The sequence below is a fragment of the Mobula hypostoma genome, chromosome 17 (assembly GCF_963921235.1).
Source record: "Mobula hypostoma chromosome 17, sMobHyp1.1, whole genome shotgun sequence".
Taxonomy (NCBI): domain Eukaryota; kingdom Metazoa; phylum Chordata; class Chondrichthyes; order Myliobatiformes; family Myliobatidae; genus Mobula; species Mobula hypostoma.
Genome location: NC_086113.1, coordinates 69,861,583 through 69,881,240, shown reverse-complemented (window position 1 = coordinate 69,881,240; position 19,658 = coordinate 69,861,583). Strand labels below are relative to the sequence as shown.

Genomic DNA, 19,658 nt, shown 5'->3' with positions numbered 1-19,658 from the left:
TTAGAACGGAGTTGAGGAAAAACTTTTTCACCCAGAGTGGTGGATATATAGAATGCTCTGCCCCAGAAGGCTGTGGGGGCCAAGTCTCTGGATGCTTTCAAGAAAGAGATGAATAGAGCTCTTAAAGATAGCAGAATCAAAGGTTATGGGGATAAGGCAGGAACTGGATACTGATTGTGGATGATCAGCCATGATCACAGTGAATGGCGGTGCTGGCTCGAAGGGCCGAATGGCCTACTCCTGCACCTATTGTCTATTGAAAGGCCAAACATCTGGTTGATGTATTGTTTATAAAATTATTTTAAATTTGTTAATCTGCACTGATTATTGCTATATTCTATTGACAGTAATGCATTCTCAGACTATGGTTAAATCTAAGTTTCTGAAGTTGGACTTAAACTTACAACCCTGTGACACAAAAGGAAAAGTGGAACTTGTGAGCTACATGACAAACCATCTAAAAGAACTGCACTAGTTGATAATGTAATTTGACTCAAAAAGTCATAGCTAATAGCAGAAAACATTTTCCTGAAACTGTTAGATACTGTAAGGGTTTCTTCTTTTATGTTACTGCTAAGGTGAATAAAATGGCTTCTCTGTACTGTTAACTGCTGAGACAGTGGTTCTCTAGAGCAGTATGTTTGGATTATCATTAGTGATAACGGGACTTGTATTCATTTGTTAACCAATTGGGATAGATGTTATTCTGTCTGTGTGAAAGCTGTTAGTTTGCGCGGGCTTGGGGGAGAAGGCGCGAGGAGGATGAAGAGAGAAGCGGTGGCTTGAGGAAACGGTTGCTGGGCCTGGGCTCGGGGCAGGAGCCCAAGGGTCGAAGACGAGTGAAGGAGGATCAGCGAAAGGGAACCCGTGACCTCCAACATTGTGCACTGGACATGTTTATCAGATTATTGGCGCCTTTTATTTGTTTTCCTTTTCTTTTGTTTCTCTACTAACCCTATACTTAAATATAAAATCTTAATCGTTTAACTGCACGTTGTGGACTGAATGTTATTTTGGGGTACTGATGTTACACAGGGGACACAACACACAGCATCCACCCAATCTTGATTACCCAGTTTGGTGGGGCGAAGGCTGCTCCCCTCAGATGGAAGCGAGTTGAGCGAGCCTAAGGCTTACCGGGGGGGCTACAATATCCATGACAATTGTGGCTGTTACTGATGGGAAGAACTATATTTTAACAACTAAAGCATCTCACATCCTTGGCAGTGTATTTTTTATCTCTAAGGAGAACTACATAAATACTTTGCATAAATACAGTTATTGATAATTCTCCACAGGTGAACTATAATCCATTAGTGCCGATTGGTCTCATGCTTAAGAATATTTAATGAGGTTTAACAAAGGGAATTACACCAGAGAGTCACAGAGCACTACAGTACAGTACAGAAACAGGCCCTTCAGCCCACTCAGTCTGTGCTACACTATAATTCTGCCTTCTCCTAATGAGTTGCAGCTGAATAGGTACCCACAGGCTTCAGTTACACTGGTGCCTAAGAGGAAGGTGGTATCTGCCTCAATGACTATTGTCCAGTAGCACTGACATCCACAGTGATGAAGTGCCTCGAGAGGCTGGTGACAAAATGGATCAGCTTGTACCTGAGAAGCCACTTGGATTCACTCCAATTTGCCTACTGGAGCAACAGGTCCACAGCAGATGTCATCTCAATCCTGGAACATCTGGACAGCAAAAGATGCATACATCAGGATGTTCTTTATCCACTACAGCTCTCCACACTCCTTCCATCCATATACTTATTCAAATTTTTCTTAACTGTTAAAATCAAATCTACATCCACCATTTCCGCTGACAGTTCATTCCACACTCTCAACACCATGAGGGAAGTTCCCCCTCATCTTTCGCTTAAATATTTTCACCCTTAACCATGACCTCTCATTCTAGTCTCATGTAACCTCAGTGGAAAAAGCCTGCTTGCACTTACCCTACCTATACCCCTCATTATTTTGTATACTTCTATCAAATCGCCCCTCATTCTCCTATGCCCTAAGGAATAAAATCCTAATCTATTCAACCTTTCCCTTCATCTCAGGACCTCACGCCCTGGCAACATCCTTGTAAATTTTCTCTGTACTCTTTCAATCTTATTGATTTCTTTCCTGCAAGTAGGTAATCAAAACTGCACACAATACTCCAAATTAGACCAGCCTGGAACACAATGGAGTGAGGATCCTTCCACTGAGCCTCACGTTTGCAAATTGCAGTTGTTGGAGAAAAAAATTGAGGATGTGAGGGCAAGATTGTTGTATCAGATGGAAATGAGAGATTGCTGTGCTCTATATCTGAGCAAGATGTGGCTTTCTCCCAGCACTCCAGATACAGCGCTCAGGCTTCTTCATTTTCCAAATGGACTGAACTGCTAATTGGGAAAAGGCAAAACATGAAGGTGTGCGTTTCATGATAAACTATGTAGCAGTTTTGCTATAACCTGCAGCACCTGAGGTCCTCGCACACTAGACCACTGCATTACTAAGATGAGAAATGCCCCCCCCCCCCGTTCCATGCCCAGTCGTATTTTGCTAAATCGGATCATTTGGCTGTCCTTCTCCTGCCTCCATACAGGCAGAGACTAGAGCAAAGCTCCAGAGCTTAGGACAACAAAGAGGTCACGGGAAGCAGAGGAGCTGCTGTGGGATTGCTTCATGTCAGTGGACTTGTTCAAGGACTCATCTGTGGAGCTGAATGAATACATTATGGTTGTCATGTTATAGGTTGCTGAGGAAGAGGATTTCTTGGAATGTATGCGGGATAGTTTTCTCAACCAACATGGCGAGGAACCAACTAGAGAGCAGGCCATTCTGCACTGGGCATTGAGCAATGAGGAAGGGTTAGTTAGCAATCTTGTCATGCGAGGCCCCTTGGGTAAAAGTGACCAAAATACAGTGGAATTCTTCATTAAGATGGAGAGTGATATAGTTAATTCAGAAACAAGGGTTCTGAACTTAAAGGGTAACTTTAAAGGTATGAGACGTGTATTAGCTAAGATATACTGGCAAATGACACTTAAAGGGTTGACGGTGGATATGCAATGGTAAGCATTTAAAGATCGCATGGATGAACTACAACAATTGTTCATCCCAATTTGGCAAAAGAATAAACCAGGGAAGATAGTGCACCCGTGGCTGACAAGGGAAATTAGGGATAGTATCAATTCCAAAGAAGAAACATACAAATTAGCCAGAAAAAGCGGCTCACCTGAGGACTGGGAGAAATTCAGAGTCCAGCAGAGGAGGACAAAGGGCTTAATTAGGAAGGGGAAAAAAGATTATGAGAGAAAGCTGGCAGGGAACATAAAAACTGACTGTAAAAGCTTTTATAGATATGTAAAAAGAAAAAGATTGGTTAAGACAAATGTAGGTCTCTTACAGTCAGAAACAGGTGAATTGATTATGGGGTACAAGGACATGGCAGACCAATTGAATAAATACTTTGGTTTTGTCTTCACTAAGGAGGACATAAATAATCTTCCAGAAATAGTAGGGGACTGAGGGTCCAGTGAGATGGAGGAACTGAGGGAAATACATGTTAGTAGGGAAGTGGTGTTAGGTAAATTGAAGGGATTGAAGGCAGATAAATCCCCAGGGCCAGATGGTCTGCATCCCAGAGTGCTTAAGGAAGTAGCCCAAGAAATAGTGGATGCATTAGTGACAATTTTTCAAAACTCTTTAGATTCTGGACTAGTTCCTGAGGATCAGAGGGTGGCTAATGTAACCCCGCTTTTTAAAAAAGGAGGGAGAGAGAAACCAGGGAATTATAGACTGGCTAGCCTGACATCTGTGGTGGGGAAAATGCTAGAGTCAGTTATCAAAGATGTGATAACAGCACATTTGGAAAGCGGTGAAATGATCGGACAAAGTCAGCATGGATTTGTGAAAGGAAAATCATGTCTGACGAATCTCAGAATTTTTTGAGGATGTAACTAGTAGAGTGGATAGGGGAGAACCAGTGGATTTGGTATATTTGCATTTTCAAAAGGCTTTTGACAAGGTCCCACACAGGAGATTAGTGTGCAAACTTAAAGCACACGGTATGGGGGGTAAGGTATTGATGTGGATAGAGAATTGGTTGGCAGACAGGAAGCAAAGAGTGGGAATAAACGAGACCTTTTCAGAATGGCAGGCAGTGACTAGTGGGGTACCACAAGGCTCATTGCTGGGACCCCAGTTGTTTACAATATATATTAATGACTTAGACGAGGGAATTAAATGCAGCATCTCCAAGTTTGCGGATGACACGAAGCTGGGCTTTTAGCTGTGAGGAGGATGCTAAGAGAATGCAGGGTGACTTGGATAGGTTAGGTGAGTGGGCAAATTCATGGCAGATGCAATTTAATGTGGATAAATGTGAGGTTATCTACTTTGGTGGCAAGAACAGGAAAACAGATTATTATCTGAATGGTGGCCGATTAGGAGAAGGGGAGGTGCAACGAGACCTGGGTGTCATTATACACCAGTCATTGAAAGTGGGCATGCAGGTACAGCAGGCGGTGAAAAAGGCGAATGGTATGCTGGCATTTATAGCGAGAGGATTCGAGTACAGGAGCAGGGAAGTACTACTGCAGTTGTACAAGGCCTTGGTGAGACCACACCTGGAGTATTGTGTGCAGTTTTGGTCCCCTAATCTGAGGAAAGACATTCTTGCTATAGAGGGAGTACAAAGAAGGTTCACCAGATTGACTCCTGGGATGGCAGGACTTTCATATGATGAAAGACTGGATCAACTAGGCTTATATTCGTCGGAATTTAGAAGATTGAGGGGAGATCTTATTGAAACATATAAAATTCTAAAGGAATTGGACAGGCTAGATGCAGGAAGATTGTTCCCGATGTTGGGGAAGTCCAGAACAAGTGGTCACAGTTTAAGGATAAAGGGGAAGCCTTTTAGGACCGAGATGAGGAAAAATTTTTTCACACAGAGAGTGGTGAATCTGTGGAATTCTCTGCCACAGGAAACAGTTGAGGCCAGTTCATTGGCTATATTTAAAAGGGAGTTAGATATGGCCCTTGTGGCTAAAGGGATCAGGGGGTATGGAGAGAAGACAGGTACAGGGATCAGCCATGATTGTACTGAATGGTGGTGCAGGCTCGAAGGACCGAATGGCCTACTCCTGCACCTATTTTCTATGTTTCTATGTAATAAACAGTTGTAGACAAGGTGTCCGCACAAAATCATTCAGAGTCTTCCCCAATCAGAAGCCCTGGATGAACCATGAGATCCTCAATCTGCAGAATGCCAGATCAGAAGCATTCAAGTGTGGTGACCAAAAAAAGTTACAAGAGGTCCAGTTGCAATATCTGGAAAGCCATCTCACAGGCCAAGTGGTAATTCTGAACAAAACTTGAATCAACGAAGGATGCTTGGCAGTTTTGGCAAGGGTTGAATACTATCACGTCTTGTAAAGTTAAATCAAGCGACATGGGCAACAACAGGGCTTCACTTCCAGATGAACTCAATGCCCTCTATGTTATTTTGACCATCGAAACATGGAGGAACCATCACAAACTCCGCCAGCCCCGATGACCCTGTGACAACAGTTTCTGAGATTGACATGTGAGCATCGTTTAAGGGTGAACCCATGAAAAGCATCTGGCTCTAATGGGATACCTGGCCAAGTACTAAAAAAGCGTGTTTGTCAACTGGCTGGAGTGTTCACTGAGTCTGAGGCACCCATCTGCTTCAAGCAGGCTTCAATTATACTGGCGCCTAAGAAGAAAGTGGTAACGTGTCTCAATCACTATCATTCAGTAGTACTGACATCCACAGTGAAGTGTTTTGAGAGGCTGGTGATGAAACTCATCAATTCCTGCCTGAGAGGCCACTTAGGTCTGCTCCAATTTGCCTACTGGAGCAACAGGTCCACAGCAGATGCCATCTCAACCTTGGAACATCTGGATAGCAAAGATACATACATCAGGATGTTCTTCATCTGTTACAGCTCAGCATTCAAAACCATCATCCCCTTAACTTATTAATAAGCTCAAAGACCTTGGCCCCATTACCTCCTTGTCCTCACTTGCAGCCCCAGTGTTTGGATTGGCAACATCTCCTCCATGGTCTCCATCAGCACTGGTGCACGGGGCTATGTGCTTAATCCCTGCACTACTCACTTTATACTGAAGACTGTGTGGCTGAGCACAGCTCCCATGCCAGATTCCAGTTTGCTGACAGCACCACTGTTGTAGGACAAATCACGGGTGGTGACGAATCAGCACGCAGAGGGAGACTAAAAATCTGGCCGAGAGTTGCCTTAACAATAACCTTTTACTCAATGCCAGCAAGACCAAGGAGCTGATTATTGACGTCAGGAGAAGGAAACCAAAGGTCGACAAGATAGTCTTCACTGGAGAATCAGAGGTGGAGAGGGTCAGTAGCTTTAACTTGCTCAGTGTTAACATTTCGGAGGACCTGTCTTGGGCCCAATTAGTACAATTTCAAAAAAAGCACAACAGCACCTCTACTTCCTTTGGAGTTTGTAAAGAATCGACATGCTGTCTAAAACTTTGACAAACTGTGTGTGTAGTGGAGAGCATACTGACTGGTTGTACCGTATCCTGGTATGGAAATACCAATGCCATTAAATGGAATATCCCACAAAAAGGTAGTGGATACGGCCCAGTCCACTGCCGGTAAAGCCCTCCCCACCATTATAACCATATAACAATTACAGCACGGAAACAGGCCATCTCGGCCCTTCTAGTCCGTGTACTCTCACCTAGTCCCACCGGCCTGCACTCAGCCCATAACCTTCCATTCCTCTCCTGTCCATATAGCTATCCAATTATATAGTCCTTAACTTCCTTTGTCAGCCACGGTAGCCTAGCCCCGCTGTTTCAGAACTACTTCTGCGGGATATAACTATCCTGTACATTATGAACTATTCCCAGAAACGTCAGCCATTACTGCTCTGGTATCATCCCCACCAGTATCCTTCTCCAATCCACCTGGGGATTGGAGAAGGATACCTCTGTACTCCCCTTTATTCCATTGTGATACTACACGTGACCTATGCTTCTCCCTCACAAATTGCAGTAGGAATTCAGTCATATTATGTTCACTGCCTTCTAATGGTTTCTTTACATTAGCCTCCCTAATAAGATCTGGGTTATTTCACAACACCCAATCTAGGATAGCAGTTCCCTGAGTAGGTTCAACCATCAGCAGCTCTAAAAAGCCATTTTGTAAGCATTCAGTACACTCCCTCTCTTGCAATCTCACACAAATCTGACTTCCCCAATCCTCCTGCAGACTGAAGTCACCCACGACAATTGTTTCATTAAATTTATTACATAAATGCCAAACATTCAGGAGTATCTGAGGCAGAAGTGAGGATAGGTGCTTTTACCAAGGAGAGAACGTGTTTTGGAAGCCGAAAGGTCTAAATGTCGATAAGACTCCCGGACCAGTAGGCGAACACCCCAGGGTTCAGAAAGAGGTAGCTGAAGAAATTGTGAAGGCATTAGAGTCATAGAACACTACAGCACATGAAAATACCATTCGGCCAATCTAATACATGCCAAAGCATTAATCTGCCAAGTTTCCAAAAACTTCCACCTGGACCTTAGCCCTGCATATCCTTCTCATCCATTGACCTAAGCAACCTGCTCTGGCAGCTGGTTGCACACTCTCTCTGCCTCTGAATGAAGAATTTCCTCCTTAGTTTTCCCTTAAAGTAATGAGTAATGATCTGTCACCAATCACTAGATTTTGGAATGGTTCTGGCGGACTAGAAAGTTGCAAATCTCACTTCACTCTTTAAGAAGAGTGGGAGGCAGAAAAAATAAATTTATAGGACAGTTGTCTGACCTCAGTGGTCCGGAAGATGTTAGAGTGTATTAAGGGTGAGTTTTTTCGGTACTGTAATTGGGGACGAATGACGATGGCAGTTATATACAGGCCAAAGTCAGCAGGATTCCTTTAGAGGAAATCGTTTCCAACAAATCTCTTGGAATACTTTGAGGAAATAACACGCAGGTTAAATAAAGCAGAGGCAGTGCATGTTGGTTGCTTGGATTTTCAGATGATCTTTAACAAGGTACCCCATGCAAGGCTGATTGAGAAAGTAAGGAGGTATGGGATCCAAGAGGACATTGCTTTGTGGATCCAGAACTGGCTTGCCCACAGAAGGCGAAGACTGGTTGTAGGTGGGTCATATTCTGCATGGCGGTCGGTGACCAGTGGTGTGCCTTGGGGATCTGTTCTGGGACCCCTACTCTTTGTGATTGTTATAAATGACCTGGATGAGGAAATGGAGGGATGGGTTAGTAAGTTTGCTGATGACACAACAGTAGGGGGTGTTATGGATAGTGTGGAGGGCTGTCAGGTTACAGTGGGACATTGATAGGATGCAAAACTGGGCTGAGAGGTGGCAAATGGAGTTCAACCCAGATAAGTGTGAGGTGGTTCATTTTGGTAGGTCAAATATGATGGCAGAATATAGCTAATGGTAAGACTCTTGGCAGTGTGAAGGATCAGAGTCAAGTCAAGTCACTTTTTATTGTCATTTCGACCATAACTGCTGGTACAGAACACAGTAAAAATGAGAATGTTTTTCAGGACCATGGTACTACATGAACAATACAAAAATTACACTGAACTACGTAAAACACAAAATTACACAAGACTACAGACCTACCCAGGACTGCATAAAGTGCACAAAACAGTGCAGGCATTACAATAAATAATAAACAAGACAATAGGCACAGTAGAGGGTATATTAGGTTGGTGTCAGTCCAGGCTCTGGGTATTGAGGAGTCTGATGGCTTGGGGGAAAAAAACTGTCACACAGTCTGGTCGTGAGAGCCCGAAAACTTCGGTACCTTTTGCCAGATGGCAGGAGGGAGAAGAATTTATATGAGGGGTGCACGGGGTCCTTCACAATGCTGTTTGCTTTACGGATGCAGCGTGTGGTGTAAATGTATGTAAATGGAGTACTGCGTCCAGTTCTGGTCGCCTCACTGTAGGAAGGACGTGGAAGCATTACAAAGGGTACAGAGGAGATTTACCAGAATGCCATTGAGCACATCTACATGGAACATTGCCGCAGGAAAGCAGCATCCATCGTCAGGGAACCCCACCACCCAGGACATGTTCCCTTCTCACTGCTGCCATCAGGATGGTGGGACAGGAGCCTCGGGACTCACATTGTCACACAGTAGTTATTACTCCTCAACCACCAGGCTCTTGAATCAAAGTGGATAACCACTCAATTTCACTTACCACATCACTGAAACGCTCCCACAACCTATGAACTTACTTTCAAGGGTTCTCTCTCATGTTCCAAATCTTTATTGCTCATTTATTCATTATTATTTCTTTCTTTTCATATCTGCAGTCTTTTCAACACTGGTGTGATTTTTCATTGAGTCTATAACAGTTATTCTATTATGAATTTATTGACTATGCCCACAAGAAAATGAATCTCAGGGTTGTATATGGTGACATATACGTACTTTGATAATAAGCTTATTTTGAACCAGTATCTTATACAACTTCAACACAAAATCCCGACTCCTGCACTCAGTGCTTTGATTACAAAGGCCAATGTGCCAAAAGCTCTCTTTATGACCCTGTCTGCCTGTGATGCCACTTTCAAGGAATGATGGACGATATTCCTCTGATTAACTGCACACCTCAGTGCCCTCGCATTCACTGTTTAAGTCCTGTCCTGATTTGTTCTTCCCAAGTGCACAGCACACTAGTCTGCATTACATTCCATTGGCCATTTTACAGCTCCTTTTCACAACAGGTTAACATCCTGTGACAAGCTGATAGCCTTCCTCGCTGTCTGCTACACCCCCTATATTGGCGTCATCCACAAATCCGCAGATCTAGTTTACCACACTATTATCCAGATCATTTATATAGATGACAAACAACAAAGGACCCAGCACAGATCCCTGTGGCACTCCACTGGTCACAGGCCTCCAGTCAGGGAGGCAACAATCTAACAATCTTTCTGCTTTCTCCCACAAAACCTTTGTTGAATCCAATTTACTAACTCATCTTGAATGCCAAGCGACTGAACCTTCTGAACCAGCCCACTATGCAGGGCCTTGCTAAAGTTCATGTGGACAACATCCACTGCCTTCCTGGTAACGTCAAAAAACTCTAAGATTGGTTAGATATGACCTACCATGCACAAAGTCATGTTGACCATCTCCAATTAGGCCCTGCCTACACAGATACTTATATATTTGGTTCATTGGAATACTTCCCAGTAATTATCCACTAATGACATCGGACTCACAGGCCTGTAACTTGCCAGCTTATTCTTACGATCTTTCTTGAACGATGGAACAATAACAGCTATGCTGCAGTCTCCAAGCACTTGCACCACGGATAAAAATGCCTTAAATGCCTCTAATACAGGGGTTCTTAACCTGGGGGTCTACGCACTCTTTGCTAAATGGTATTGGTCCATGACATAAAAAGGGTTTGGAACCCCTGATCTAATAGGACTTTGTCTTAGTTTTACAGACTAAGACCATCTCCTGAGTAAATACAGATGCAAGACATTCTTTTAAGGTCTCCCCATCTCTTTTGGCTGCTTATATAGATGGCCACGCTGATCCCCAAGAGGACAAACTTCGTCCCTTGCTGTCCTTTTGTTCTTAATATATCTGTAGAAGTACTTTGGAGTCTCCTTGTTCTTGTTTGCTAGGAGAACCTTATGCTTTTTTAAGCCCTCCTGATTTCCCTCTTAAGTGCTCTCTTGCATTTCTTATACTGAGTATTGCGATAGATGCGCCATTTGACAGTCTCTAATGTGACAGTCATTGGAATAAAGATAGCAAAATGTGGTCCTTACAATTTTCATTCTGGCTGACCCACTTGTGTTCGACACAACATCTGTTTCCACTTCCATATGCCTGTAATCTTCACAACCACGTCCATCAATTCGCAGATCATCCTGAAGAATGGAAACAAAGAAAACTAATTGTAAACATTAATTTTTAACTTAAAAATAGAACAACTGTTACATACCCCGTAACTGGGTTGCCAAACCAGCAGAAATGGATCACTCAGTTGGACTCTGGATTACGAGAACTAAGAAAGTTTTATTAAAGAAACAAGCAACACAGTAATCGAAAGGATAATAAATGCAACAGTTCAGCAATGATAAACACACATGTGCACAGAATTAAGATAACAGCATCAATCAAGCTCTATCGTTGTCTAGGGGTAAATGACCAATTTCAAAGTGACACAAAAGTCCAGTTCGGTTCAGTTCAGTTCGCAGTAATCGTTGCCATGGCGATGGACAACGTGGGGGGAGGGAGAGAGAGAGAGAGAACGAGAACGACTGATCATTCAGAAACGGCTTCCACTCACAGACCGGCGATATTGCTCACGAGCAGCTTTCGGGCGGGTCCTTTGTGATATCACCTGAGGTCACCGACTGTGACCCCTCCTCCAGATGCGGTCGATCCTCTGCAGTGAACCCGGCACCCAAGCGAGGGTGGACACACACCGGGTTCCCGCTGATCATACCTTTCCACCCTGTGCGTTTATGGCCCGGTACTTCCCACCGACTTGTGGGAGGCGCACCGCTTCCAGGGTCTCGTTACCTTGGGTGTCGTGTGTGTCCTGCCTTAGCGAACCTGTACCTTTTTATCCCCCTGCTGGGGTATCGCCTGTCCATCACTTCAAACAGTTCAGGGTTCAAAGGGGAGAGCCGCTCCAGACAGCTCTCTTTCCCACGTCCCTTCATTACACATCTCCAGATGCTGCTTCATTGTTCCTTATCTCTCCTTCCCCTGGGGACAGGTGGCAGACCAACTGCTGATGTCACTGATGCTAGCCCAGGCCAGCAAACATCTTAATTTATGTGTATTCTCGTCACACAACATACAAGAGAATAACTGCAACAATACAACAGCCGAAGTAAGCAAAGAGTCAAGCCAGGAAAGTGACATAAAATTTTGTCCCAAGTGTAATTATGTATTGTGTTCAAACAAGTTTGGACATTTCTTGTAGGAACAATAAGATATAGAACATAAAAATTTACAGCACATTACAAGCCCTTTGGCCCACAATGTTGTGCTGACCATGTAACCCACACTCAGCACATAAAGAACTAGAAATAATTTAATAAACAACTAAGTATGAAAAATCTGTTGCATTAATTAAAGACCAGGTGATTGAAAAGTTCAGGCTCCTGAAACACTGAACTATTGGCCTGTAATTCTCTGGTTTATCCTTGCAGCCCTTCTTAAATAAAGTTAGCCACTCCCCAGTCTAAGACTTCCTTACAGTTCACTAATGATGAAAAAATACATTTGCCAGTGCCCAGCAATTTCTCCCCTAGCTTTCCACAATGTCCTGGTCAGTGTTCTTGGTCAGAGTGCAGGGATTTTTCTGCCTTTATGTTGCTTTAAATCTGCCAGCACCACCTCTTTTGTAACGTTAATATGCTTGAGTACATCCTGATTCTCTTCCTCCAATTCCCTTGCTTCCAGGACTTGCTCCGTGGTAAATTCAGATGAGAAATGTTAATTTAAGATTTCTTCCATTACCAGTGGTTCCAGACCTGAGTGGTAACAGCAGCGCATGGTGAGCACAAAACTTTACAAGTGCAGACGACCCTGGTTCAATTTCCGCCGCTGTCTGCAAGCGGTTTGTACTTCCTCTTTGTGACTGCGTGGAATTCTTCCAGGTTCTCCTCTTTCTAGTGAGTAGGTTAATTGGTCATTGTAAATTGTCCTGTGATTAGGCTCAAATTAAATTGGGAGATTGCTGAGTGGAGAGGCTCAAAGAGCCTATTCTGCTCTGTATCTCAATAACTAAATAATGTTGTTACCACATCACTCTCTGGCTTCTCACACAAAACTAATGATTAATCCAATTTACTAACTCACTTTGAATGACGAGCGATTGATCCTTTTTGACCAACCTCCCATGCAAGACCTTGTCAAATACCTTGCTAAATTCCAAGTAGACAACATCCACTGCCTTGCCTATATTAACTTTCCTGGCAACCTCCTCAAAAAACTCTAAGATTGGTTAGTAATGACCTACTATGCACGAAGCTGTGCTGATTATCCTTAATCAGTCCATGTCTATCCAAAACTCATATCAGGTGCTTTCGAATACCTTCCAATAACTTTCCCACTACTGATGTCAGGCTCGCTGGCCTATGATTTCCTGGCTTATTTTTAGAGCCTTTTTGGAAGAGCGAAACAAAATTGACTATCCTCCAGTCCCCTCACCTGTCGCTAAAGATGATTTAAATATCTGATAGGGCCCTGACAATTTCTGCATGTCTTCCGCAGGATCCAAGAGAACACCTTATCAGACCCTGGAGGTTTATCCACCCTAATTTCCCTCAGGACAGCAAGCACCTCTTCCTCTGTAATCTCTATAGGATCCATGAAGTTGATGCTGCTTTGTTTCACTTCTATAGATTCTGTGTCCATTTCCTGAGTAAATACAGATGCAAAAAATCTACTTAAGATCTTCTCAATCTCTTTTGGTTCCACAGAAGGATTGCAATTCTGATTTTCCAGAGGACCAATTTTGTCCCTTACAAACCTTTTGTTCTTAAAAGGTTCCTTAATCCTCTAGCCTCATTCTTCATTCAAATAGGAACCGGCTGGTCTGGAACTCTCCCTACCTTGTTTCCCACATATTAGCCTCTTCTCGTCAATCTTTGTAAGCTCCTGTGTAATGGCATCAGCATTAGCCTTGCTCAGCTTGCAGACCTCTTCTGCTGTTTTCCATAATTATTTTAATTATGGTCACTAAGTTGATAAAAGCATGGGAAATCATGTCTCATGAATTTGATTGAATTTTTCAAGAGGTCTGAAAGAACGCAGTGGTAGATGTTGTCTATATGAACTTGAGCAAAGTTTTTGACAAGGTCTGCTAGATCTAGCCCCATGCTGGACAGATCTGGAAGACTGATCATGTGGTCAAGGGTGAGCCGTACAATTAGATATTTAATTTGCTTGGTGATAGGAAGGATATCTTAAATAAAGGAATAATGTTGGTACTCTCTAGTCCTCTGGTATCTCGCCTGTGGTCAGAGAAGATATAAAGACCTAACAATCTCATCTCATCTCTCTCAACAACTTGAGATCTTATCAGGACCTGCAGACTTTTTCATTTCACCACAATCTCGGAAAACCGGTGGTGCAGAAACTCAGCAGGCTGCGGCGTTCGGTCAGAGCACCCAGTCTCTCCTCGTCACAGACACACTCCAGGGAGAGACACTGTGAGTTAGCCCCGGAACATACATTCCCCACACACGTTTTCACCGGCCCACCTCCCGAGCCCTGGTCCCCGCTCTCCCACCTGCACCCCGTACATCACACAGACACGCTCCAGGGAGAGAGACACTGTGAGTTAGCCCCGGAACATCCACCCGGACACGTTTTCACCGGCCCACCTCCCGAGCCCTGGTCCCCGCTCTCCCCGGGCTCTCCCACCTGCACCCCGTACATCACATAGACACGCTCCGCATCGCTCAACACCACGGCCGCCATCCTCACGGCACCAGCGACCGACAGCGCCTGCGCGGCCACGACGACTACGTCATTCATGCCGGGAGGACGTCAATACTATCGCCATGCATCATGGGATGACGTACCTAGCGATTTTTCAGGGAACGTCGAAAATAAATGTTGTTGGAACCATGCGGACGTGATGACGTCAGTGAAAGGGGACGGGAACGTTCATGCTGACGTCAGAGAACGGGAAGGGAACGTCCATGGGCGGAACCGGCGTCAGTCCTGGTGGCCGGAGTCTGGTTTCCGTTTCCTTCCAGCGTCCTGGGTAACGGGGGGCCTGGCGTGAAGGTGGATTGTCCCGAGGTGAGCGGGGCTGAGCGGGGCTGAGCGGGGCTGGGCTGGGCGGGACGGCCCGGTTGTCCTGGGGTAGGTGGGAGGGGCGGGGTTGCCCCGGGAGGGGCGGGACGGCCGGGTTTGCCCCGGGCTGGGCGGGACGGCCGGGTTGTCCCAGGGTGGGCGAGAGGGAGGGGGGACACGGGGTTGTCCCGGGGTAGGGGAGGGGGGGACACAGGGTGTCCCGGGGTAGCCGAGGGGGAGGGGGGGACACGGGGTTGTCCCGGGGTAGGGGAGGGGGGGACACGGGGTTGTCCCGGGGTAGGGGAGGGGGGGACACAGGGTGTCCCGGGGTAGCCGAGGGGGAGGGGGGGACACGGGGTTGTCCCGGGGTAGGCGAGAGGGAGGGGGGACACGGGGTTGTCCCGGGGTAGGGGAGGGGGGGACACGGGGTGTCCCAGGGTAGCCGAGGGGGAGGGGGGGACACGGGGTTGTCCCGGGGTAGGCGAGAGGGAGGGGGGGACACGGGGTTGTCCCGGGGTAGGGGAGGGGGGGACACGGGGTGTCCCGGGGTAGCCGAGGGGGAGGGGGGGACACGGGGTTGTCCCGGGGTAGGCGAGAGGGAGGGGGGACACGGGGTTGTCCCGGGGTAGGGGAGGGGGGGACACGGGGTGTCCCAGGGTAGCCGAGGGGGAGGGGGGGACACGGGGTTGTCCCGGGGTAGGCGAGAGGGAGGGGGGGACACGGGGTTGTCCCGGGGTAGGGGAGGGGGGGACACGGGGTGTCCCGGGGTAGGCGAGGGGGAGGGGGGGACACGGGGTTGTCCCGGGGTAGGCGAGGGAGAGGGGGGGACACGGGGTGTCCCGGGGTAGGCGAGGGGGAGGGGGGGACACGGGGTTGTCCCGGGGTAGGCGAGAGGGAGGGGGGACACGGGGTTGTCCCGGGGTAGGGGAGGGGGACACACGGGGTGTCCCAGGGTAGCCGAGGGGGAGGGGGGGACACGGGGTTGTCCCGGGGTAGGCGAGAGGGGGGGGGACACGGGGTTGTCCCGAGGTAGCCGAGGGGGAGGGGGGGACACGGGGTTGTCCCGGGGTAGGCGAGGGGGAGGGGGGGGACACGGGGTTGTCCCGGGGTAGCCGAGGGGGAGGGGGGGACACGGGGTTGTCCCGGGGTAGGCGATAGGGAGGGGGGACACGGGGTTGTCCCGGGGTAGCCGAGGGGGAGGGGGGGACACGGGGTTGTCCCGGGGTAGGGGAGGGGGGACACGAGTTGTCCCGGGGTAGGCGAGGGGGAGGGGGGGACACGGGTTGTCCCGGGGTAGCCGAGGGGGAGGGGGGGACACGGGGTTGTCCCGGGGTAGCCAAGGGGGAGGGGGGACACGGGGTTGTCCCGGAGTAGGCGAGGGGGAGGGGAGGACATGGGTTGTCCCGGGGAGGGGGGGACACGGTGTTGTCCCGGGGTAGGCGAGGGAGAGGGGGGGACACGGGGTTGTCCCGGGGTAGGCGAAGGGGAGGGGGGGACACGGGGTTGTCCCGGGGTAGCCGAGGGGGAGGGGGGACACGGGGTTGTCCCGGGGTAGGCGAGGGGGAGGGGGGGACACGGGGTTGTCCCGGGGTAGCCGAGGGGGAGGGGGGGACACGGGGTTGTCCCAGGGTAGCCGAGGGGGAGGGGGGACACGAGGTTGTCCCGGAGTAGGCGAGGGGGAGGGGAGGACACGGGGTTGTCCCGGGGTGGGGGAGGGGGGACACGGGGTTGTCCCGGGGTAGGCGAGGGAGAGGGGGGGACACGGGGTTGTCCCGGGGTAGGCGAGGGGGAGGGGGGACACGGGGTTGTCCCGGGGTAGCCGAGGGGGAGGGGGGGACACGGGGTTGTCCCGGGGTAGCCGAGGGGGGGGACACGGGGTTGTCCCGGGGTAGGCGAGGGGGAGGGGGGGACACGGGTTGTCCCGGGGTAGGCGAGGGGGGGGACACGGGTTGTCCCGGGGTAGGCGAGGGGGAGGGGGGGACACGGGTTGTCCCGGGGTAGGCGAGGGGGAGGGGGGGACACGGGTTATCCCGGGGTAGGGGCGGGAGACACGGGTTGTCCCGGGGTAGGTGAGGGGGAGGGGGGGACACGGGTTGTCCCGGGGTAGGCGAGGGGGAGGGGGGGACACGGGTTGTCCCGGGGTAGGTGAGGGGGAGGGGGGGACACGGGTTGTCCCGGGGTAGGTGGGAGAGGCGGGGTTGCCCCGGGCTGGGCTGGGCGGGACAGCCGGGTTGTCCCGGGGTGGGGGAGGGGGGACACGGGGTAGGCGAGGGGGGCAGGGCTGCCCCGGGATAGGCGACGGGGGAGGGGTTGTCCCAGGCTGGGTGGCACGGCCAGGTTGTCCCGGGATAGGCGAGGGAGGGGACACGGGTTTGTCCTCGGGTAGGTGGGAGGGGCGGGGTTGCCCCGGGCTGGGGGAGGGGGTCACAGGGTTGTCCCAGGGTAAGCAGGGCTGGCGAGGGGGGGGACACAGGGTGTCCCAGGGTAGGTGGGAGGGGCGGGGTTGCCCCGGGCTAGGTGAGGGGGAGGGGGGACACGGGGTTGTCCCGGGGTAAACGGGGCTGGCAAGGGGGGGGACATGGGGTGTCCCGGGGTAGCCAAGGGGTGGCGGGGTTGTCCCGGGCTGGGCCCAGGCTGGATGCGGGTTTACCCCAGGCTGGGCGGGACAGCCGGGTTGTCCTGGGATAGGCAAGGTGGGGGGGACACAGGGTTGTCCCGGGGTAGACGAGGGGGGCAGGGTTGCCCCAGGATAAGTGAGGGAGGAGACGCGGGGTTACCCCAGTATAGGCGAGGAGGGCGGGGTTGTCCTGGGATAGGCGAGGGAGGTGGGGTTGCCCCGGGATAGGCGAGGGCGGGGCTGTCCCGGGATAGGCAAGGGAGGGGACGCGGGACTGTCCTGGGATAGGCGTGGGAGGGGACGCAGGGCTGCCCCGGGATAGGCGGGGGGGGTGGGGGGAGGTCGAGTTGTCCCCGGATAGATGGAGCTGGCCGAGGAAAGGGGGGCGGAGAAGGGTAATCTGGGGGGAGAGGGGTTTGTACTGGACCTAGTGACTGATCCTTTGGTGGATGAACAGTGACCACAAATCTTCAACTTTCGGGAAAGCTGGAGATAAGGATAGGTATGGTCCTTGCAGGAGAGATTTAAATTGGAGTAGAGCAAATTACAAGGGCATTAGACAGGAACTAGGGAGAGTTAACTGGGAACACCTATTTGCTGGCAAGTCCACATCAGACATTTGGAAGGTCTTTAAAGGACAATTCAAAGTGCACAGCAAAAGTACATTCCTGTTCGAAGGAAGGATTAGGATGGAAAGATACAGAACCTTGGATGTCCAAAGACTTGATGAATTTAGTCAAGAAGAAAAAGGAAAAGTTTGTAAAGCTTGATAGGTCAGGATTAAAAATAGCACATGAGGAGAATATAGAAGTCAGTAAAGAGCTAAAGAAGCAAATTGGGAAAGCCAGGAGAGCCCGTAACAACAGGAATTCTGCAGATGCTGGAAATTCAAGCAACACACATCAAAGTTGCTGGTGAACGCAGCAGGCCAGGCAGCATCTCTAGGAAGAGGTACAGTCAATGATTCAGTCCTTCAGGACGAAGGGTTTCGGACTGAAATGTCGACGGTACCTCTTCCGAGAGATGCTGCCTGGCCTGCTGCGTTCACCAACAACTTCGATGAGAGCCCGTAACAAATCCTTGGTAAATAGGATTAAGGTGAATCTCACAGCATTAAGAGCAACAGGATGACTTATGAGAGGGTAGAGCACTCAAGGATGAAGAGGGGAACATTTGCTTGGATGTGGAAAATGTGAATGAGGTCCTTAATGAGAATTTTACTTCAGTATGTAGCAAGGAAAAGGACATGGAGTACCAGGAGATCAGTGCTGAGTGTATAAATACCTTGGGGCATTTAGGGGTCACGGAGGAGGAAGTGATGGACCTCCTAATGAGTATGAAGGTGGGTAAGTCCACAGGGCCAGATGGGATTTACCCCAGGTTATTGAAGATGGTAAGAGATGAGATTGTTGGGTCTTGACCAGTATCTTCGTGTCTCTCTTGGCACAGGCGAAGTCCAGAAGGACTGGCGAGTGGCTAATGTTGTTCCTCTATTTAAGGGAACAAGGGAAAATCCTGGAAACTATAGACTGGTGAGTCTTACTTCAGTTGTTAGGAGATCATTTGAGAAAATTCTTAGCGAATTTTGTGTGGAAGAGTGTGCATGGAACCGGAGGAGATAGCTGAGGTGCTTAATGCTTTGCTTCAGTATTCACTACGGAAAAGGAACTTGACAATTATAGGGATGACTTACAGCAGACTGAAAAGCTCCAGCATAAAGAATTTAAGAAAGAAGATGTGCTGGAACTTTTGGAAAGCATCAAGTTGGATAAGTCTCTGGGACCGGATGAGATGTACCCCAGGCTACTGTGGGATGCGAGGAAGGAGATTGCTGAGCCTCTGGTGATAATCTTTGCACCATCAATGAGGACAGGAGAGGTTCCAGAGGATTGCAGATGTTGTTCCCTTATTCAAGAAAGGGAGTAGGGATAGCCCAGGAAATTACAGACCAGTGAGTCTTACTTCAGTGGTTAGTAAGTTGATGGAATAGATCCTGAGAGGCAGGATTTATGAATATTTAGAGAGGTATATATGATTACGAATAGTCAACATGGCTTTGTCAAAGGCAGTTCAGGCCATATGAGCATGATTGAATTTTTTCAGGATGTGACTAAACACATTGATGAGGGTAGTGCAGTAGATGTAGTGTATATGAATTTCAGCAAGGCATTTGATAAGGTACCCCCTGCAAGGCTTATTG

General features: G+C 48.8%; 2 protein-coding genes across 6 annotated transcripts in view; one reads left to right on the top strand and one right to left on the bottom strand.

Annotated features, from left to right (window-relative positions):
* exosc7 (exosome component 7) overlaps positions 1-14,599 on the bottom strand; it is a 68,773-nt gene extending 54,174 nt beyond the window's left edge. For both annotated transcript variants that reach the window (XR_010020723.1, XM_063069396.1), the window contains exons 1-2: positions 14,464-14,599; positions 10,845-10,946 (exon numbers count right to left, since the gene is read on the bottom strand). Coding sequence is in view for 1 of the 2 variants with exons in the window: in XM_063069396.1 (XP_062925466.1) it covers positions 10,845-10,946; positions 14,464-14,577 (216 nt within the window). In the remaining variant the exon portion in view is untranslated. The remainder of the gene's footprint in view (positions 1-10,844; positions 10,947-14,463) is intronic.
* A 120-nt stretch (positions 14,600-14,719) lies between these two features.
* Positions 14,720-19,658, top strand: part of LOC134358107 (palmitoyltransferase ZDHHC3) — a 117,971-nt gene continuing 113,032 nt past the window's right edge. For 3 of the 4 annotated variants that reach the window (XM_063070100.1, XM_063070103.1, XM_063070102.1), the window contains exons 1-2: positions 14,732-14,847; positions 18,908-18,990. The gene's annotated coding sequence lies outside the window, so the exon portion shown is untranslated. Of the gene's footprint in view, positions 14,848-18,907; positions 18,991-19,658 lie in introns of all 4 variants that reach the window. The other variant, XM_063070101.1, reaches the window with a different exon arrangement.